Genomic DNA, 21,540 nt, shown 5'->3' with positions numbered 1-21,540 from the left:
CTTATTCCCCTTCATGAAGCTCTGGTAGTTTCATGATTAAAGAAAATGGTTCGTTGGGATTCTATATGACATCTTTAGGGGTGCCACACATGAAGCAAATGATACAACCCTTTAAAACACAGTTTGAGATCATTGTAGGGGTTTTTCCTCCAGTACTTTGAATAGGGAATGGGGTTTTCATGGGAAATGTTTTCCTGAGGTTCCAACAGTAAACACGGGGGTAGGGCTTAGCGAAGGATCCATTGTGTATTATTTCAGTGTTAAAGCTGTCTGGAATAATACGCTTTCATTCCTCCCAAGTCATAAGTCCGCAACCCTCTCTCTCCAGCTCTTGTCACGTCCTGACCTTAGTTCCTTTTTTAGGTCTCTGTTTTAGTTTGGTCAGGGCGTGAGTTGGGGTGGGCATTCTAGGTTTTTGTTCTCGGTTTTGTATTTCTGTGTTTGGCCTGGTATGGTTCCCAATCAGAGGCAGCTGTCGATCGTTGTCTCTGATTGAGAACCATACTTAGGTAGCCTGTTTTCCCACTATGATTTGTGGGTAGTTATTTTCTGCTTAGTGTTTTTGTTGCACCTTGCAGAACTGCTAGTTTGTCGGTTTGTTGTTTTTTGTTCCAGTATTCATCTTTATTAAAATCATTATGAATATGTACCATGCTGCTCTTTGGTCCTCTTCTCCTTCTCCCGATGACAATCGTTACATCTCTAGACCTATGGTCAGCAGCCATCCTCTCTATAGTCTCGAAAACCCTACTTTTGAAGTTTTGAACTTGATGATACAGTAGGTCTGGTTATTAGTTTGCCATAGTAGTAGAGCTAATGGTCGTGTCCCCCTGCTCCGATGTTGCTTATGCATGCCAGATCTTACAATGCTTGGATATGTATTTTACATATCAGGTGAGCTAACCACATCATGGGTGCGTTCATTTGCCCAGGCGTTGCTGACATGTCAGATCTTACAATGCCTGTATAGGTATTTGACTACATATTTTATAGCAATATGGTGCCGGACTGCACAGTCGATGATGTGGAACGCAACCATTGGTTAATGTATGCAGGGGAACACAACCATATTGTCAGGGACCCCTTGAAAGTTCTTTGAGCCCCTCGGGAATCCTATAGGCCCCTTGGTTCATCACTGACATAAGAGACTTGCAGAATTTCTTAAAGAAGTGAAGTTCCTTCTGGAAAAATAAAGTTATTCTATTCTATAGCCTAATGTTTAGCCTACCTGCTCTGCCATACCTGGGTCATTCCATATGCTTTCAATCACTTTCTGACTGCACCCTTTTTGATTTGAACGAAACCTTTCATTCATGCTTGCCCATAGTGGAAGTGGTCAGAAAGTGACTTTTTGGACCTGAATGCCATAAATGACCCATTTTGCGAACCCACCCTACCATAAGATGTCGATTTCTTCTTTCTCCTCTTCGCTGAAAAATATTGATATAATTTGAAAGCTTATAAAACAGGGTTGTCAAACTTTTCTATGACTTCTAGAAAAAAAGTTAATTGACATTAAAACCTGAAAGAAATGTATTTTTTTTCTTCTCATTTTCACAAACGCTGTAGTTTAGACCCTATTTGACATAATCTGAAGTATTTGTGTTGTGCCCATCAATTGAGACAGCATACTTTTGAATACAGGGTGGGTGACATTTCAATCATAGAAATAGAATGCATAGAATAGGCCTATCCCTTCAGACCACTGCAATTTAGCTGGTACACCATTGACGTTTCTGCTCTGCATCAGATTCATTTTGTGCTTCAGTTCACAATCGGGTATTCTGACTGATACTTTTCTCTGGTACTTTTCTCCGTGAAGCCAGCCTAATTTTCTCCAGTAAAATGCAAGATTAACTTTAAATTGAACATAAGGAAATGCAGCTGGCTACATTATTTCTATGATTAACATTAGAAATATGATGGCCATGCATCGTTTTTGCCAAAAAATACCTTGCTTTTTCATTGTAAGCTCATTTACTTGTGTGGCTGTCAGCCAAATAGCGTTGCACTTCTGTTGTCATCTGATGAAAATGAAGCTATTTTCTGCCGAATGTGTTACACTAATGTATTTTCTGTGAAGGAAAACTATAGTTGCACGTCCCTGAGACTCTATTGAAGAAAAACAACAACACTGTTGGATTATAATTTAAAACGCAACCGCTGTCAATACACATCGGGATTTACCTGCTCCCGCTTTCTCTCTTTGTGCTATTTACAAACACACACTTGACTGGATCAACTGTTCCGGGGAAATAAGGTAAGCTTCATAATGTAAAATAATGTGACAGGTGAAATGAAGAACGTGATCTGCTTCATCTTCTATGTATTGCACAAGTTGACTGCAGGTATTTACTTAAAGTGGCTACAAATATAACAATTTATTGAAAGACGTAAAATAAATACTTTCAAAGGTATTGACGATATTGAAAAACCATCCTGTGGCTATTTCCAAATACGGTAAATGGTATAGGCTAGGGTATACCGCCCAAGCCTATACCCTAACGTAACATATACTTATTTGAGTGTCTCGGATTTACATTTACTATGTTTAAAATCCACGAGACCAGGCTGCAGGCATCCCTGGACTGCATTGTCATTCTCAACCTAGAATTGCATCACAATTAATTATATCCTCCTCTCTCAACCACTCTATACTTGGACATATTTATAAACACATTCCCAGTGAAATAAATGAGCCTGAGCTCTGGGATACAACTTTTCGCAGAAGGACAGTAGGCTACCTTGCACGGAGCAGTTTAGTCCAGCCCTTTTCTTTTCCCAGTTTGCCGCATTAGAATCGAGTTCCTAGCAAGACCCAACATTATCTTGGGCGGCTCTGTACTGTATCCGGCTCTCCCCTGCACTCGCGTTTCAACAACAGCAGCAAACAGCCTCAAGCCTGTCTCTGATTATTGAAGCAACAGAAATAGGGGTAAACGGAGAAAAATGCGGTGAGGGAGAAAAAGAGAGACAACTGGAGTATTTTATCGGGCGGTACGTGGGGATATCAAGGTGGGTGGTTGATTGCATTGCAATAGCCTACGGTGTTTGCCAGATTCCAGCAGCCCCGCTCAGCGATATTGTTTTATGCAGGGATAGACGCAAATAGTATGTGCATTTCTGTGTCTTGTTATTGCATATCCCTCTCTCTTATAGCCTAGCCTTGTACAGAACCGAGTTCTGTACATCATATCAGGTTTTTTTTCATTCAGAATCTGCTCTCTGTTCAGAGTTTTACTGTAGCTTTATTGCCATGCCTAACAATTAGACACTTGTATTCAGCAGGCATTTCTTCTGCAAGACCACACACACCCGTGGATAAACCTAAGCAGCTGCCTTTCCTTTGATCAGGCAACCTATTAATTCCACATGAAACCCAAGGGGGACTGTCAGGTTCTCTTTCCATCACCTACTTGTATGATTAATCTAATGCTACACTGGACACGATGATGGTGAACAACCTGCAGGGATATGCACATCCCAGCAGTCATCCCTGTGCTCAATTAGCTTGCAGCATTTTAAGTATGGGTCATTGCTCTAGATCACTTGTCAACAAACATGGTTTGCCACTGTAGTCAGAGGGTACCTGCTCCATTAAAGGAGAATTTAGCAGTGTTAGCCATACTTGTGTTGAAAGATTTGTGGACTGAGCATTCGCTGTACTTCTAGGTGCATTACTCCCTGTCCACTCTGCGGCGGATCCAAGAGAGAGCACCGGAGGGGAGAGCGAGGGGCGCTGGGACACATAGTCACATTGCTTCCACCCTGCACCTGCTGCATCATGGGTAACGTCGCTGGCAAGGACGACCATGGCCCTACAGGTTCCCTACATGAACGTACACACACACACTCTCTCTAATTGTCACATGTCATTATATTAAACTCTGACAGTAACTCTGATTAGAACCTTCTCTTCCTGTTTCTCATGTTTCTACAATATTTCCTTTCAAGCTGTTTGTACTCCTACACAATTTGTTCATGATCTTTTATGCCTCCCCTTCTCGATCTGTCTACCTGTGATTCTCTATTGTAGCATTGCTGACTTCTTTTTCTGACACACACACACACACACACACATATACACTTCCTCCCCTAAACACTTGTTTAAAACCCTGGCCGTTCCTATCCTTCCTATCTGGTCTCAGTAGGCTGGAAACTGACTCAGACTGTGGGAATAGCTCCCTGCATACTGTGTGCCCACCGCCAGGCACATGCAATACATCAGGCGGTGCTAGCTGAATAATGAGTCTGCAGAATTCTGCTGCCCAACACAACGACAGGGAGGGGGAACATGAGACACTAGAGGCTTAGGGTGTGTGTGTGTGTGTGTGTGTTTGTGAATATGCAGTAGAGTTTGACATAGTGGATGTGTTTCGAATGTAAATCAATTGACTACAAGCAGCAAGAGATGCGGCGTCTAAATTCAGTGAGGGAGTAAGTCTCTAGATATGGCCACTTGGGAAAAGAGTGTCTGTTAATGAAAGACAGGCTCTGCCGTGTCTATCAGCCTACCAAGGACTGTGTGAGAGAGGAAGGGCATTGACTGTTTATATATGCATATTCTGCATCAAAGTGCAGGCATCCTGCTATAGCCACACCCAACTCTGGTCTCCTATGTAGTTTTTATAGACTAGAAAATAGCTTAGGACAGCAGTTCTGTCTCTCTCTCGCTCTCTTTTCTGCTCCTCCCTACTCTCCTTTCCCCTTTCTCATATTTCTTTAATCTCCACCCTCTCTCTCTCTTTCCAGGGTCTCATTTAGATCTGTTCCACACTCCTCCCTCCTCCCCCTCTGATTCTGACCTGGCTGCAGCTCTGGCCTTGGCTCCAGCCGCGGCTCAGCTGCTGCAGCAGGGGACACCGTCCTCTGGGGCTACCGGAGGTATCGTCTGCCAGGGTGGAGCTTCCCCCTCCACCAACTCCAATTGGAGCCACACGCTGTCCGTCCCGCCAGAATGGGCTGTGATTAGCCTAGAGAGTGGTGCATCGACGCAGGGAACAGGGGTGGAAATGGACGGTGAAAGGCGACCGGGGAGGTGCTCCAGCAGCCACAACAACCACAGCAGCAGCCCTGTGTCCCCAGCCCAAGAGTCTCCGTCGGATCGTAGCCCTTTGGAGCAGAGCTGGCAGGACCGGGACAGTGGGCTGGAGCCCCAGGCAGGGCCAGAGAGGGTTAGGGAGGAGATGGCCCTGGCTCTGCTGAACCTGCTGGAACATCACAGGTCCACACTGGGGCTCAGTCCCGGCCTGGACGCGCCAGCAGGAGCAGCCGGTAAGGTCTCCACATCTGCATGGCCGTAGTAACCCAATCGTTGTAACCCAATTGTTTGTCTTGTCTCAACTTAACAGTGTGTGCATACATGTCCTTATAGTGTGTGTGTGTGTGTGTGTGTGTGTGTGTGTGTGTGTGTCAGAGCTGCTGAGGCGGTTGATGGTGGAGAGAGAGGTGCTGGTCGAGGAGGTGCGCAGCCTGAAGGACACACTGAGGGTGAGTCAGACGCTCCTCCCTTCTCTTCCCCACTGCATTCCCTCCGTCTCTCCCTCAGCACTGCAGACACAAAATCATTTCAAAGACCACACAGACTCAAATATATCCACATTACTTTGAAGTGGATTGTGTTTTCCCTTCTCTACCCAGTGTTGTGCTCTGTTAGCTGTATTAGGGCTCGACTCAATCGGTATCGCGGAAGATCCGCAGTATAGCGTGATTGAAATATGAAGGTGATTTCCGATTGAGCCGACATATGCAGAGTTTACCGTGAATGCCGTCTCCACGAAAGCGGGAAACATTGCCTTTTAAGAGTACCCATCAAAATCTGGCAGTTTAAGCTCGAGATATATATTTGGCATGGACTGCATCTCAATCCATCACATCTGCCTATGTCGGCCTTGCGCATCTGCGGTGGAAGGTGGCCGAGCTACAGTGGTGTTTGTCTGACCATGAGACATCCTGAAAATCTTTCTTCTCACGGCCTACAAACTGTTACAACCTGTCTATGGAAAAGGGAGACTCTCACGAAGACTATGTTCTCCGTTTTGCTCTGCGACCGCCACTCGTCTGAAGGTAACGCATACAAATGAATGGAAGCACGGAGGTAGTTTTGTGCCAACGGCCTAGACTTTGAGGTTAAAAGCTCAACCACCCTGAACATGTCTTCCGCAATACGATTTAATCAATCCCTAAGACTTGGAGTGAAATCCCAGCGGTAAGTAAGGCAAATGTTCAGGCAAGTCACAGTGTTTGTGGAAGGCAGGGTTTCTCAATATGTGTGCTAACCTAAGCAACCTTTTTATCAGTGGTTCAAAAATGTGACCTGGCTTTGACTTTTTTTTCTAGAAGTGTTCTGTTTGAGAATATCACAGTCGGCCTCCACCATCTGCAAACACGGTGCAACAACTACTGTAAATGAGCCAGTGATCAGCAGTGGGGTGGTCCTGACATACAGTATGGGAGGTTGTCCCTCTCTCTAGATTACTGTGACTAACTGTACACAGGGAACATTGCAAGGATTCCTGGCATACTTTGTTGAAATGTTCACCTGAATGAATTCTTCTTTTGACCAATGCAAAATCCCTGATTTCGACATGTTTACTGTAGACTGTATCAACAGCGCTATTGATTTTCTGCTACGTGTGGCAGCATGCATGTCTGTCTGCTGGCCTAGATGTAAAATAATACCACCTCTACTTCTCACCTTTTGAGTTCCCCTGCCTCTTCTATATGACCCACCCATGATATTAAATATAAAATGAGTGTACAATACATTAGGAACACCTGCTCTTTCCGTGACAGACTGACCAGGTGAATCCAGGTGAAAGCTATGAGCTCTTATTGATGTCACTTGTTAAATACATGTCAATCAGTGTAGATGAATGGGAGGAGACCAGTTAAAGTTTTATTTTTAAGCCTTGACAATTGAGACATGGACTGTGTGTGTGTGCCATTCAGAGGGTGAATGGGCAAGACAAATGATTTAAGTGCCTTTGAACGGGGTGTGGAAGTAGGTTCCAGGCGCACCGGTTTGAGTGTGAACTGCAGGTCTGCTTGGTTTTTCACACTCAACAGTTTCCTGTGTGTATCAGGAACGGTCCACCACCCAAATGGCATCCAGCCAGCCTGACACAACTGTGGGAAGCATTGAGGTCAACATGGGCCAGCATCCCTGTGGAACGCTTTCGACTCTTTGTAGAGTCCATGCCTTGACGAATTTGGGTTCTTCTGAGGGCAAAAGGGGGTGCAACTCAATATTAGGAAGGTATTTGTAATGTTTTGTACCCTGTATTTCCTGATACAATGAGTCAACTGACTCTTAAGTTCTCCGCACAAATGTATGGCTCTAGTTTAAGTGTACAGAATATTTAAGTCTGTCTCTCTCGGTCTGTCTCTCAATCTGTCTGGTTGTCTCACTCTCAATTACTATTTCTTTCTCTCTTGCTCTCTGGCAGACTGAGCAAGCTGAGTGGCACCAGTTCCAGTGCGATCTGCAGGTGGCGGTGTCTGTGGCCGACCGGCTGCGCACTGAGGCGGAGGAGACTCTGGGCACGCTCAGAGAGAGCCACGGGAAACTGGAGGGCCAGCTGGCCCAGGCCCACTGCAGACAGCAGGACACAGACAGGGAACTGGAGAGCCTGAGTGCTGAACACGGAGAGGCCTGTCACAGACTGTCTGCTCTCACCCTGGAGCACCAACGTACCATGGCTGAGCTGGAGACACTGAGACGCATGCAGACAGAGAGAGGGAAGGACTCACACAGTCACAGAGAGATGGAGGGAAGAGACACAGAAGAGAGGCCGGCTGGTGAAGACACTGGTGAAGACACTGGTGAAGACATAAATGCGGTGGAGGCGCTGGATGGGGAGGAAAGAGAGGATTCAGAAAGGGAAGTGGAAGGAGAGAAAATAATAAATAGTGAGGGAGTGGATGTTAAGATGGGAGGGCAGTCTCCTGAGGAGCTTGTTAGTGGAGGGGAGAACCTGCTCAAAGGGAAGGGGGTGGCAGAGACGTACCTACGGAATTTGGTTGCAGCTGGAGAGAAGGGGTGCGGCTTACGAGATCCACGGAGGATCGTGATGATGTCCGAGCGTTCCAGGTGAGAGCCTCATCATACCTGTATGATGCACTAGCACAGTGGTCACCAACCGGTCGATCGCCAAGGCCTTGCATTCCTATTTTTTTAAATGTTATTTGTTTTGCACTGTTGGTAGTAGATGCACTTGATTCAGGAGCCATAGCGCCGAGAATGCAAAGTGTTCCCATTTTGAACCATTTCATGTGTCTGATGGTAGAACACAGCCTACCTGGCAGGCCCAGAGAGCAAAACAAGTGTACTTATAGTCCTACTGCTGGCCAGTCAGCTCAGATCAGTGTCTGCACGGTTTCTTTGCGCCATGGACTGTGAAGTTCATAATGTGAGATTTCAAAACTTTTATAGCCATGTCTAGAGAGAGACTCAAAAACAGCAGCTCTTTGCTGTATTCAGTATGAGTAAGTTCAGGTTTTAAGTTGTTATTCAGCTCTGTCAACACTTTGTTTAGAGGAAGAGAGGAGGGATGGTGAGAAGGACTGACCATGAGATGCAGGCCATCGGTCCAGTAAATAAAATGAAAAAGCTAATTGGTCACTCAGCTGTGCCTCACATGTAATACAACAAATGATCTATTACCACTACCAATGTGATCATATACCTAACATTTTTTTTTACATATAATTTCAAAATGGTCTGAGAAGAACGACATTGGCAGGGCAATTCAAGCCTAGCCAGTATGCAGTGATAATGAATTGGGCCGTTATCTTACTGCCACATGTCATTGCTACAGAACTGATTTTAATTGGTCAATGTTGCATAGGCTTACATTTTAAGTCATGTTATTTATTTATTTCATTTGAGTGGTAGATCTCAACTTTTTTGACTCAGAAAAGTATCTTGACTCAGAAAAGGTTGGTGACCACTGCACCAGCAATTTGGGGGTTGAGAATCTGTTACCTGGAGCCTGTCCCTTTGACACAACTATTATTTTTGAAAGCAGTCTCATATTTGATGAAAGCTAGCCTGTGTCTCTGTAGGAGCAAGGGTTGACCTCTGCGCAAGGCCATGCTATATAGACACAAGTGTCCTACATTTATCTGTTTCAACTAAGTCCTATCTTATCTGTTTCAGGAGCCTCTCTCGACTTCCCCTGCCCACGGACTCTCTCCCTGCACAGAAGGGTAGCTCCCAGACCACCACTAGTACAACACTGCCTCTATGCAAGGTAACGCTTGTATTCAACCAACACGTTTGTTTTTGGGAGTATCTAATCTCTGCAATGGTTTCAAATCTCATGTTATTTGTCACATACACCGAATACAACGGGTGTAGACTTTACCCTGAAATGTTTGCTTTGCGAGCTCTTTCCAATGATGCAGAGTAATATATATATATATATAATAAATAAATTGGTAACACGAGGAATAAAATACACAAAAATGAAGCTATATACAGGGAGTACCAGTACCAGATCAATGTGCAGGAGTACAAGGTATTTGAGGTATACAGTGCATTCGGGAAAGTATTCAGACCTCTTGACTTTTTCCACATTTTGTTATGTTATACCCTTATTCTAAAATTGATTAAATAACTAAATGTCCTCATTAATCTACACACAATACCCCATAATGACGAAGCTAAAACAGGTTTTAAAAATTTCTCACAATTATTACAAATAAAAAAACACATTATTTACAGACCCTTTGACTGTAAATGTGGCTCTTGTGCATCCTGTTTCTATTGATCATCCTTAAGATGTTTCGACAACTTGATTGGAGTCCACCTGTGGTAAATTTAATTGATTGGACATTATTTGGAAAGGCACACACCTGTCTATATAAAGTCTCACAGTTGAGCAAAAACCAAGCCATGAGGTCAAAGGAATTGTCCATAGAGCTCCAAGACAGGATTGTGTCGAGGCACAGATCTGGGGAAGGGTACCAAAACATTTTTTTACGTGTTAGCCTTATTCTAAAATAGATGAAATACTTTATTTTATACAGTCCATATAAGGAAATCAATCAGTTTTAATTAATTAATTGAACCCTAATCTATGGATTTCACATGACTGGGAATAGAAATTTCTGTTGGTCACAGACACCCTTAAAAAAAAAATGAGGCATGGATCATACAACTAGTCAGTGTCTGGTGTGACCACCATTTTGCCTCATGCAGCACAACACATCTTCTTCGCATAGAGTTGATTAGGTTTTTGATTGTGGCCTGTGGAATGTTATCCCACTCTTCAATAGCTGTGCGAAGTTGCTGGATATTGACGGGAACTGGAACATGCCGTCGTACACGTCGATCCAGAGCATCCCAAACATGCTCAATGGGTGACATATTCTGGTGAGTATGCAGGCCATGGAAGAATTTGGACATTTTCAGCTTCCAGGAATTGTGTACAGATCCTTGCGACGTGGGGCCGTGCATTATCATGCTGAAACATAAGGTGATGGTGGCAGATGAATGGCACGACAATGGGCCTCAGGATCTCGTCACGGTATCTCTGTGCATTCAAATTGACATTGATAAAATGTAATTGTGTTCGTTGGCTGTAGCTTATGCCTGCCCATACCATAACCACACCGCCACCATGGGTCACTCTGTTCACAACGTTGACATCAGCAAACAGCTCGCCCACATGCTGCCATGCTGTCTGTTATCTGCCCGGTACAGTTGAAATCAGGATTCATTTGTGAAGAGCACACCTCCAGCGTTCCAATAGCCAGCGAAAGTGAGCATTTGCCCACTTAAGTCGGTTATGATGCCGAACTGCAGTCAGGTGAGGACGACGAGCACACAGATGAGCATGCCTGAGATGGTTTATGACAGTTTGTGGACAAATTCTTCGTTTGTGCAAACCCAGAGTTTCATCAGCTGTCTGGGTGGCTGGGCTCCGATGACCCCACAGGCAAAGAAGCCAGATGTGGAGGTCCTGGGCTGGCATGGTTACACGTGGTTTGCGCTTGTGAGGCCAGTTGGACGTACTGCCAAAATCTCTAAAACAACGTTTTAAGGCTGCTTATGGTAGAGAACATTAAATTATCTGGCAACAGCTTTCCTGCAGTCAGTGTACCAATTGCACGCTCCCTCAACTTGAGACATTTGTGGCATTGTGTTGTGTGACAAAACTGCACATTTTAAAGTGGCCTTTTATTGTCCCCGGCACAAGGTGCACCTGTGTAATACTGTTTAATCAGCTTCTTGATATGCCCCACCTTTCAGGTAGATTAATTATCTTTGCAAAGAAGAAATGCACATCTGTGCAATTTTTTCATTTTTTGAAATAAGCATTTTGTACGTATGTAAAATTTCTGGATTTTTTAAATTTCAGCTCATGAATCATGGGACCCGACACTTGTTGCGTTCATATTTTTTGTTCAGTGTATATATGAGTGTGTTTTGTATAGTGCATATACAGTGTATAGTCTTAGTCTGGACTTGAAATTCAAGGGTCATTTTCTGACCAATTTGGAAACAGTCATGCATACTATAGCCACTACTCCTCTCTCTATCTCTTACCAGAAAGAAGAGCCAGCCAAAGGGAGAAGGATGGACCGCATACTGCAAACACAGGACACCTGGTCCAGCTTCTATACAAGTGTGTTCATTTAATCTACACCTACATTATACTTTGAGTTCAAACATAACTGTTTGCTTTTGAATGTGTATAGTGCATTTTGCTATGTGTGTAAAGTTACTATGCTCTTAACTAATTGCTACCGTCTAGCAGAAAAACAGGAGGAGGACCAGAACGCAGACCCACCGTCCTCGTTCAGGTGATTGGACAGGCCCTCTAAAGAAACGTAAGAAATATGCCCAAATAAAGCCTTCTACCTAGCTATAACATTTGTCTGTTATCCACCTTCCAGACCTCAGGATGGTTTCAGCATGCTGCTGCGACGTCATGGAGGCTCCAGGCGGAACTCACTCCTGCGCTGGTGTCAAAGCCGCACCCAGGGCTACAAGGTCAGAAATAGCAAAGAAAAGTACCATTCACATTTACCAAACCATTGGTCACCTTATCTGACCAATACAAGACAACCCTCTATTTTGGATTTTTTTTTTTTATAGAATATTGAGATCACCAACTTCAGCAGCAGCTGGGAGGACGGTCTGGCTTTTTGTGCTGTGTACCACACCTATCTACCCACACACATACCATACAGCAGTCTCAGCCCAGGAGACAAGGTAAGAGAAATGCATTCACATATACAACCCCATAGTTCACACAATATACAAACTGTTTTAATAAACCTATCCACACCTACTGTTTTGTTCTGTGCAGAGTGAGAACCTGGGTCTTGCCTTCCAGACTGGGGGAAGTGTAGGAATCACATCCACACTGGTGAGACCCAAATTTAAACATGCCATGAAAGTTGTTGGGAAATAAACTTTTTTTTAAACAATATATATATGTGTGTATATGTATGTTTTTAAAAGAGCTTGACTTGTGAGTAGAATGGTAAATGTCCTGTCACTGATGTCCAACTGTTCTTATGAGTATGGTAATGCTTCTCAGTTCCCACTTTTTTTTTTTTTTTACATGAGTAGCGGTTGTCCTTGTAGAGCTGAGGGTACAGCTGAGTGTAAGCTTGTCTTTTAACAGAGGGTTTTTATTTGCTTGACAGACTGTGGAAGAGATGCTGAGACCAGGTGGGCCTGACTGGCAGAGGGTCCTGGGGTACGTTGAAAGCATGTTTCGTCACTTTGAGATGTGAGGTCATTTTCCTTCTGGCTTCCCTCCCAAACTCGACATCTAACTGTTCCGCCACCACCAGTCTGGTTCCTTTTCTTGCATCATGAACTGAACTGAGACAGCTGATTGGCTGAATTGACTGACGCACCACTAGGGATTGTATGACAACTGTTGGAAATGATTTCTACTTCAGCTTCACTCTCCGTGTGGACTCCTGCTGTCGGCCATTGGTTGTAGGTGCACTGTGGATGGAAGTGAGTGTTCTAGGCTGAGCGCTGTTCTTTTGTTAAATTTCACGGTGATTGCACTGAATATGAGAAGCCATTGGAAATGAGAACACAAGCAGCACCATAAATGAGGAAATTGTGGATGTGACTATCTGAGGACTACAGTATATTCTAGACAAATTGCACCAGGAAAATGTATCAGACTTCAAGTTTATCACTTTGGGGGCGACTGTTCTTTGTTGCACATATTCTAATGCCTTTTTATTTAAGCACTTTATCAACAATAGGAAATCAGTTTTTAACTGGAAGATTTTTATTTTGTGGACACACTCTGCCATGTTTCACATTCTTTATCAGACTTTATTTGCTTAGAAATGTTGGGATATTTATGTAGCCATAAGTAGTATTCTAATGTCTATGAACCTCAACTCAAAGCACAAAGGAGCCAGATGACTTGAATGAGTTCATTTAGTGGTGCTGCATCACAACCGGGATCAACCAAGAGTGACTGCCTTTTGAGGAAATGTATATACTGAACTGTCTAATTAAGCAATAAGGCCCGAGGGGGTGTAGTATGGCCAATATACCATGGCTAAGGGCTGTTCTTAGGCACAACGCAACGCGGAGTGCTAGGACACAGCCCTTAGCCGTGGTATATTGGCCATATATCACAAACCCCTGAGGGGCCTTATAGCTATTATAAACTGGTCACAAATGTCATTAGAGCAGTAAAAATAAATGTTTTGTCATACCTGTGGTATACTGTCTGATATACCATGGCTTTCAGCCAAATCAGCATTCAGGGTTTGAACCACCCAGTTTATAATTAGTTATATTTTGAATCTACTATTGGTTTGAAAATATTTAAGTCAATGTTTTAAATGTAGAATGAAAACAAGTGCCATAGGTTGGACTAATGAACAGAGGGGTATTTCTCCTGTTATGGGAATGGATTGTCTGTTGCTTCTATAAATCAGACAAAACCTCAATGTGGCCATTTTAAGGACTGAATCCTACAATGTTTCTTTGTGTGAAGGAGAGATGTACAGTATGTGCAAAGTATAAATTGAGGCATGTGCCACTCCCCGAAGAGTTTTACTGTGAATGATAACAGAAACAGTTGCCAAAGTCTTACTGCAATAATAAAGTTTGTGTTAATCTGCTTGGTGTGTTTTCACTTTAAAAAAATTAAATTTCAACAAAAATCTGAGTAGCATTTTATTTTTTTATTACATGTATTAACTCTTATCCAGCAGTGACAGATTAAAAAGGTCAAACTGTAAATTATGGTATAAATGACTTAAGACAAAATAAATAAGGAAAACAAATATTCATAAACACAGGATTTAAGTTAGCTGTCAGGTGTATTGCATTTAAATCCAGGAATGCAATAACTAAACTTTGAAGAATGAAATTTGTCTATCCTAGATGGAGGTTGCAATTCTGAAATTTTGTTTTCATTTGAACCAATACAGGTCTGATTTGTGTGCATTATCCCAGGGTGATATACCAAGGTAACCAATTCACTTTTTCCTATGATTGATTGATTGAAAAAAAAAAAAGATGAGTTCCAAGCGTGCACATACGTTATGAAATTGACAATGCACACACATTTTCAAGTCCAGTAACATTTTTTAGATGTCCCTTCTGAGAGACCAAGGCGAGTTTCCTAGGAAGCTGTGATGGCACCACCTATGGGTGGAGTGGACAGGGGAGGCAGGAGAAGAGACTTCAGTTTGATGGACATGGCTGCTATCTCTGGGTCCTGAGTTTCATACATCTTCACCAGACGGGCAAATTTAAGGACACCTGAAAAATTAAAATAAGCAATGACTACCTTGATTTCACAGAGCTCGAACTGAACATGAAGCTAAAAGTGTAAAGTCAAAACACAAATCAATGCCACTGAAAAGTGACAATAGATTGTCTCTATCCCTTCATCCTATATCGAACTGGTTTCACAAAGTGGCTTCTTACCCTCTCCCTCGTTGTTGAAGCCATACGCTTTGATGACCTCCTGTTGGATCTGGGTGGCCACAGGGAGCACCAGCTGCAGCATCTTGCCCATGTCGTTGCAGGCGCTCTCCCGTGCCTCCTCCATCCGTGCTGCATTCTCTGGCACAGAGAAGGCCTGGATGACCTCACTCAGCACTACTGCAACACACAAGAGCATTGTGAATAGACCTGTGCCACAACCGGGCATTAGTAACAGAGTGGGGTGGCAGGTAGCCTAGCAATTAAGAGCATTTGGGCCAGTAACCAAAAAGCCACTGGTTCAAATCCCTGAGCTGGCAAGGTGGAAAAAATCTTTCATTCAGCCCTTGAGCAAGGCAGTTAATCCCCAACAACTGCTCCCAGGACAGTGGACATCGATTAAGGCAGCCCACCACACCTCTCCGATTCAGAGGGGTTGGGTTAAATGCAGAAGACATATTTCAGTTGAATGCATTAACTTGTGCAACTGACAAGGTATCTCCTTTCCTAGATAAGGCACAATTGTGTGACTGTTCATACCTCTGGCCTGCTCAACAGTGAGGGTGGGCTGCTGGGCTGGAGCTGAGGCCATTATATGTCTGGGGAAAAAAGGTGTGATATAAGAGCAGATATTTCAATGAATAATGTGTATTTCAGATAACGTTAGTTAGCTAACTTCTGCATGTTTATGTACAGTGAGTAATACTTTCCTGTGTCCATTACTTACACAAACAAAGGAAAACTGCATAAAGGGGCATATCTATCTAGCTATATATGTAGCTTTATCAAATGAATCCTGAACTATGGATGGAGATGTTTGACATGAGTACAGTATCCTTGTAGTAAGCTAGTTAGCTGTTGTGGCTAGGTAAGCTAGCTAGGTGACAGCATCTAGTTAAGCTACATAGCTATTCCATCTTTAACGTTACTCTGGAATGCGCAATTAAATACCTACATAATCAATTAAATGCAGTATTGGTTACTTACAATATAGCAGTTGAATAAATACAAACAGCCTAGCAAGAAATGTTTTGCTTGTCAGCTGGGTGGTGGGGAGTGACGCTTTACGACTCGCCATTACGTCATTACGTACGCCTGGCTGAACAGGAAAGGAAACAAACTAAAGTGAAACAGATTTACAATATTTCATACTTCCTGTAACAGTGAAACATTGAATTCGAGCATTACCATGAAAACACATTTTAGACAATATTTCCGCGGTTGAGAAGACGGGATTTCACAGGAAAAATCATGTTGGAACTGCTCAAAATCTAGCTATCCAAGGCAGTAGCCAGTAACTTTATTTCCTAATTGTCGTGCACATGTTGCCGCGCAGTCTTTCATTGCCGCATGACTCAAGAGTGGATTACAATATGGAGCAAAAGCTTTCAGAGTTCAGAGCTCGAAGAAGGGCTGATGTGGCTCCTAAGAAGAGCGAAAAGCAGCCCATAACATCATCTGACAGTGGCAGCACTTTGATCTCGGCCAACTGCCAGTCATCAACAGCTGATGCAGACACACAGGAGTTTACAGAAGATCCAATTTCTGCTGTCGCTCAGGCTACAAGGACTAAACATTGGGGGGTAGGCTAAAACGCAATACTCAAAATACTATGGTCCGGTTACCCGTACACAGTTTAAACCAAGTTATGGACTAATAAAAACTTTAATTGGAGATTCATTGAGCATGCTGTCTGGGAAACCAGCCCTATTTGTCAAGTAGATGTCCGTTAGTAATACACGTCGATTCCATCTTGTCACTGTTCGCTAATTTAATTTAATCTTTCCCCACCTTTTTTAGGATGGCTGGTTGCTGGAGAGCAATCTGGGTCAATGGCTTGGTTCGAAACGACTGGCTTTCACAAATCTGATTTTGCTGAAGGTGTTGCTTTGGCTGGTTCTACTTGGGCTGTTTGCCGAACTGGAATTTGGGTTGCCTTTCTTCCTTATCTCTCTCTTCTACTGGCTGTACGAGGGGCTGCGGAGCCCAACTGCACGTCAACCAGGAGAACTGAGCGCTTATTCAGTGTTCAACCCAGACTGTCAGCCTCTCCTGGGGGCACTTACTGCAGAGCAGCTAGAGGGAGAGATGGGCTACAGACCACTGGCCAACAGATGAGACCCTCAAACAACTGACTTTATTCTGACATTTAATAGCTACTGTACTTTAAGATTTCCACTGTAATAAAAATGAACTGGAAATGTATTTATTTGAATGGTGCACATTGCTGATGTTGATTTTGAAGTCAAATGTAGCCTATTCCAAACTACAAGATCTTCAACACTGCCACACATTGATGATGCTGTGAATGCACCAACATCTACTTGTTAATTCCATTAAAATGGGTGTACTTGAAACTTAGAACATATTACTGTACTTTGAACACACACACACAGAGAGAGAAGGTTGACAGTGTCTGAAATATTTTAGAAAAATATACTTTTTAATATATCTGACAGTGCTCAGTTTCCTTGCGCTTTACGACACGACAGATGTTATTGGCCCTTCGTTTGGGACTTCCAAACGGTACAAGTTGACATCGACAAGCGGGCAGAGTGGCCCACGTTTTGCGAGCATGGCGAGGCCAGAGATTGGCAGACTAGTAAATTGGGCTAAGGAACAGAAGGTGGGTATTGGAAAAAGGCCAGCAGTGCATGTTCTACGAGCCCATATAGCGGATGAAAGCACGGCGTGAGCGTGGTGAACGAATAGACGTGGTTATGGACAGCGATGAAGAAGGAGAAGAGCAGAGTGCAGTGGGAAGATGTGTGTTGGGGAAAGCGTATTCTGATGGCTCAGAAATTGAACCTGATGAGAGTGAAGAGGAATTACCTGTGGTGGCAGGTGTGGTGAAGACCTCAAGAGTCCAAGCCTCGCCCCAATGGTCACGCAAAGGATGATTTGGGCCCAGTGAGAGTCACAATTTTGGAGAAAGTTGATCTCTGCCTTATGGATCAGCCAAGCCAAATGTAGTCTCAGGCTGGGTATAAAATAAGTTGTTAAATCTGTGAAGGTAGCTCAGAGAGATCATTTTCTGTGTTTCTTCTGTCCAGAGGGAGCAGGTGTTTCGTGTCGGGTTTAGGGACAAGACCTGTGACTTGCTTTACTCTGGAGCAGGGCACCTTTGAAAGGAGTGATTACTGGGGTGGCATTGTGTTGAGGTGGAGCAACTAACATGAAAGATCCCCTTAGTCAGTGACACCGCCGTTTGGTGGTGAAACTGAGAAGACAATGTCTGTCAGTTTGAGTTTTGAAGCAGAATCTAAAATTAGGATATGTCAGTTATCCAGTGAGAGCTTTTGTGTCGCACCCACTAAGGTGTTTCAGATGCCATGCTTTTGGTCATGTTGCAGCTCTGTATAGGAGGGAGATTCCGGGATGTGAGAAGTGCGCAAGAGGGCATGGGACAAAGGAATGTGTAGTATCCGTGGGAAAAAATGTCAATTGTAGGGGTGCCCATGTTGCTGGGGATCAGAAGTGCACGGAGTGACAGGTTGAGGTTACCAGGGTCAAAGGTTGCCAGGCTCAGAGTAGAACAGAAGGTGTCGTATGCTGAGGCAGTGAAGAGAGTAGAAGATGATGGGTCAAGGGTGAGTACTAGGCCAATACAGAGTCATACGAATTTGTGCTTCAGTAAGGTAGGCTTCTTAGCAGTCATTGCCATGGTTATCAACTGTACCGCAGAAATGGAACGTAAATCACAGAAAATAGATGTTGTGCTGGCAGTTGCTGAGAAGTACTTGGGTGTACAAGGTTTTACTGCAGAAGAGTTAAGGTGTGTTGAGAGAAAGAGTCCGATCCTCCCAGGCGTCAGCCTGGTGTAGGAACAGTGGTTCAAAGTAGTGGAATGGGGTGGTGATGAATTATTTTTATGAAAGTGGTATATAGCTGTAGGGTTAGTTGGTGGTGCAATTTTTTCCTTTTCCCCCTTCCTTGTAATTTTGTATCACAAAATGTGACGAGATCGACCACACACTACTGTACAGTAGGTGGCGGCATGCACAAACATCATGTGCAAACGCCATGATACCAAAATAGAAGAAGACAACAACGATGATGATGATGATGATGATGATGATGAAGAAGACTGACGTCATCACGTACGCCCGAACAGGAACAGGAAGTAAACATACCAAAGTAGAACAGATTTTAAGATATCGCATCTGCGAATGTGTCATACCACTCTTTGTGGCAGTGAATCGTTGAATCACCTCAGTGCATTGAAAGCATCTTATATAACATTTCTGCTATTCAGAAGGCGGGATTTCGCACGATCGCGAGGCAATCTGCTACGTAGACCTCTCAACAATTCATCAAGCTAGATGGCTAGCTAGTTTTTTTTTTTTTACCAGGGATTGATACGCGCCGTGCACAGCGCGCACATTGCATAGATTGCCACGCACTCTATAATTTCTGCATGAGCATGAGTCAGAAGTTGTTAACATTCGCAAAAGCTTGTAGAGTTCAGAGCCCTGTACAAGGGCTAGTGAAATGCAGCCCATAACGTCACCTGGCAACGGCAACACTTTGAAGTCAGCCGGTTGGGAGTCAACAGCTGATACAGACGCACTGGAGTTGACAAAACATCCGATGTCTGCTGTCCCTCAGGCTACAGGGACTTTACAATGGGGGGTAGGCTAAAACTAAATTACTCAAATGACTAAAACGTCAGTTACTGGGGTAGCTTCATGGCATAGTCATAGATAGCTAACTTCAATTCCACCCTTCAATGTTAGCTAGCTGACTTGATTCTCTCATTTCTTTTAGGATGACTGTCTGCTGGACTGCATTCTTGGTCGGAGGCTTGGTTCAAGACGACTTGGTTTTGCAAACCGGACTTTGCTGAAGGTGTTGCTTTGGCTGGTTTTGCTTGGGGTGTTTGCTGAGCTTGGCTTTGGGTTGCCTTTCTTCCTAATCTCCCTCTTCTACTGGCTCTACCAGGGCCTGCGGAGTCCAACTAAACTTCAACCTGGAGAACTGAGCGCTTACTCAGTGTTCAACCCAGACTGTCAGCCTCTCATTGGCACTCTCACAACAGAGCAGTTGGACTGTGAAATGGGAATACTACAGCTAACCATGTAAAGCAGTGTTTCCCAACTCCATTCCTCCAGTACCCCCAACAGCACACATTTGTTGTAGCCCTGTACAAGCACACTTGATTCAACTTGTCAACTAATCATCAAGCCCTCAATGAGTTGGATCAGGTGAGTTTGTCTGACTACAACAAAAATGTGTGCTGTTGGGGGTACTGGAAACACTGACGTAAATGAACTGTTTTTAAATGTGTGCGAGTTACGCCTTTTGTGTTAAAATGATGTTATGTTTTTTTGGTTGCACCTAGACTCAATGAACAATGCACACTGCTGTTGGTTGTAATGTAAAACTGCTTGTTAATTCCATTAAAATTTCTACATCTCACTAGTTTATTTGTCTTACTTGAATGAAACAACACAGGTTCACACACACAAATACCAAAGAAAGACAGTTGTCCATTACTTGATGTCACAGAGCAGGGCAAAACCACTTTAAGATCGGTTGACTGCACTGCATATCACCACCCCTGTGATGTAGGTGAGGTCTTTGTGCCTGGGCTTGTAAATGGAGAAGATGAAGAATTTGGGGGCGGTGGAGTTGATGGTGAACGTGAATCACAGGCGGGGATGAACATGAGACGACAGTTTCTTCGGTCCTAGCCAGCCCCATCCAGGAACAAGATGTAGGCCCCCTCCTGAGAGACAGCGATAAGCTTCTCTTACAAAAGCTTTCCAGAACATGCAAACTGCTTTTTATACTGTTCAACATACCTTGTGTCAATTGAAGCTTATCCTCAATACTGAGAACTAAACTAATTGTATTTTCTAATGCAAGAAATAGACCTCTGAACCTTTCACCTATTACTACCTGTCAGGGCAAGGAGGTTGAGGTTGTAACCTCATATAAATATCTTGGAATTTTAATTGATGACAGCCTCTCTTTTAAATTGCATATTCAACAACTTACAAAAACATTTAAGCTGAAATTGGGATTTTATTTTAGGAATAAGGCCTGTTTTTCTTTTGAAGCCAGAAGGAGGCTAGTATCAGCTCCATTTATGCCTTTACTAGACTATGGGGATATTTTATATATGAATGCTTCCGCTCAATGTTTGAGATCAATTGACACTCTTTACCATGGCACTTTGAGATTTATTTTAAACTGCAAAACCCTTACGCACCACTGCACTTTGTATACCAGGGTTGGCTGGCCTTCTCTAGTCACTCGTAGGCTCAGTCACTGGTAGACTTTTATTTACAAAGCCATTTTGGGTTTACTACTTTTTTATTTGGGCATTTTTATTGTTCAGAAATGTGGTGGGTACTCTCTTTGTTCGCTGGACTTTATCCTGCTAACTGAATTTGGTAAAAGGGCTTTTATGTACTCTGCGCCATGTCTTGGAACACCTTACAAAATACTTTAAAACTGGAAGAACTTGTCCCAATTGGTGTTTTTAAATCACTGATGAAGGATTTTGAGGCTTATTCCCTGACCTGTCAATGTTTTTAATTTGATGTTTTTTAAAATGTTGTTATACTCTTGTGAATTCAATGGTTTTTACTAGATTACTTGTA

At 43.4% G+C, this 21,540-nt stretch overlaps 3 protein-coding genes across 12 annotated transcripts; 2 read left to right on the top strand and 1 right to left on the bottom strand.

The window, feature by feature from the left end:
- The first annotated feature begins 1,777 nt into the window (after positions 1-1,777).
- On the top strand, positions 1,778-14,120 carry LOC109900913 (cytospin-A). 8 transcript variants are annotated; one of them, XM_031837405.1, is made up of 12 exons: positions 1,778-2,260; positions 3,673-3,839; positions 4,753-5,274; positions 5,417-5,490; positions 7,449-8,092; positions 9,161-9,254; positions 11,558-11,633; positions 11,763-11,811; positions 11,905-12,001; positions 12,107-12,223; positions 12,321-12,380; positions 12,664-14,120. In XM_031837405.1, the coding sequence occupies exons 2-12, from the start codon at positions 3,785-3,787 to the stop codon at positions 12,751-12,753; spliced, it is 1,878 nt and encodes a 625-aa protein (XP_031693265.1). In that variant the 5' UTR covers positions 1,778-2,260; positions 3,673-3,784; the 3' UTR covers positions 12,754-14,120. The 8 variants fall into 8 exon arrangements, with proteins under 8 accessions (XP_031693265.1, XP_031693264.1, XP_031693266.1 ...); XM_031837404.1 differs by lacking the exon at positions 1,778-2,260 and adding an exon at positions 2,689-3,015; XM_031837406.1 differs by lacking the exon at positions 1,778-2,260 and adding an exon at positions 2,689-3,015 and having other exon boundaries at positions 3,289-3,839.
- Positions 14,121-14,163: 43 nt separating this feature from the next.
- On the bottom strand, positions 14,164-16,030 carry grcc10 (gene rich cluster, C10 gene). 2 transcript variants are annotated; one of them, XM_031837411.1, is made up of 4 exons: positions 15,920-16,030; positions 15,473-15,531; positions 14,936-15,112; positions 14,164-14,767 (listed from the first exon to the last, which is right to left on the bottom strand). In XM_031837411.1, exons 2-4 carry the CDS (start codon positions 15,522-15,524, stop codon positions 14,628-14,630), a joined length of 369 nt encoding a protein of 122 aa, XP_031693271.1. In that variant the 5' UTR covers positions 15,525-15,531; positions 15,920-16,030; the 3' UTR covers positions 14,164-14,627. The 2 variants fall into 2 exon arrangements, with proteins under 2 accessions (XP_031693271.1, XP_031693272.1); XM_031837412.1 differs by having other exon boundaries at positions 14,936-15,109.
- On the top strand, positions 16,027-20,353 carry LOC109900914 (SAYSvFN domain-containing protein 1). Of its 2 annotated transcripts, XR_004211934.1 has the most exons (3): positions 16,027-16,515; positions 16,733-19,564; positions 19,700-20,353. XR_004211934.1 is itself a non-coding variant. In XM_020496807.2 (2 exons), the coding sequence occupies exons 1-2, from the start codon at positions 16,255-16,257 to the stop codon at positions 17,048-17,050; spliced, it is 579 nt and encodes a 192-aa protein (XP_020352396.1). In that variant the 5' UTR covers positions 16,027-16,254; the 3' UTR covers positions 17,051-17,137. The 2 variants fall into 2 exon arrangements, 1 of the variants encoding a protein (XP_020352396.1); XM_020496807.2 differs by lacking the exon at positions 19,700-20,353 and having other exon boundaries at positions 16,733-17,137.
- Positions 20,354-21,540: the final 1,187 nt, after the last annotated feature.

Source organism: Oncorhynchus kisutch, linkage group LG12, assembly GCF_002021735.2.
Source record: "Oncorhynchus kisutch isolate 150728-3 linkage group LG12, Okis_V2, whole genome shotgun sequence".
Classification (NCBI taxonomy): domain Eukaryota; kingdom Metazoa; phylum Chordata; class Actinopteri; order Salmoniformes; family Salmonidae; genus Oncorhynchus; species Oncorhynchus kisutch.
This window is presented reverse-complemented; position numbering and strand designations above follow the sequence as displayed.

What these genes read in the sequence shown, in the direction of transcription:
- LOC109900913 (XM_031837405.1), top strand. Translation starts at nt 3,785, where the DNA reads ATGGGTAACGTCGCTGGCAAGGACGACCATGGCCCTACAGGTTCCCTA. An exon ending in CTGGTCCAGCTTCTATACAA is followed by an intron (nt 11,634 to 11,762) that starts GTGTGTTCATTT and finishes GCTACCGTCTAG; the next exon opens with CAGAAAAACAGGAGGAGGAC. An exon ending in GTCTCAGCCCAGGAGACAAG is followed by an intron (nt 12,224 to 12,320) that starts GTAAGAGAAATG and finishes TGTTCTGTGCAG; the next exon opens with AGTGAGAACCTGGGTCTTGC.
- grcc10 (XM_031837411.1), bottom strand. Translation starts at nt 15,524, where the DNA reads ATGGCCTCAGCTCCAGCCCAGCAGCCCACCCTCACTGTTGAGCAGGCC. An exon ending in CACTGTTGAGCAGGCCAGAG is followed by an intron (nt 15,113 to 15,472) that starts GTATGAACAGTC and finishes TGTGTGTTGCAG; the next exon opens with TAGTGCTGAGTGAGGTCATC. An exon ending in CTTCAACAACGAGGGAGAGG is followed by an intron (nt 14,768 to 14,935) that starts GTAAGAAGCCAC and finishes TTAATTTTTCAG; the next exon opens with GTGTCCTTAAATTTGCCCGT.
- LOC109900914 (XM_020496807.2), top strand. Translation starts at nt 16,255, where the DNA reads ATGTTGCCGCGCAGTCTTTCATTGCCGCATGACTCAAGAGTGGATTAC. An exon ending in CAAGGACTAAACATTGGGGG is followed by an intron (nt 16,516 to 16,732) that starts GTAGGCTAAAAC and finishes CACCTTTTTTAG; the next exon opens with GATGGCTGGTTGCTGGAGAG.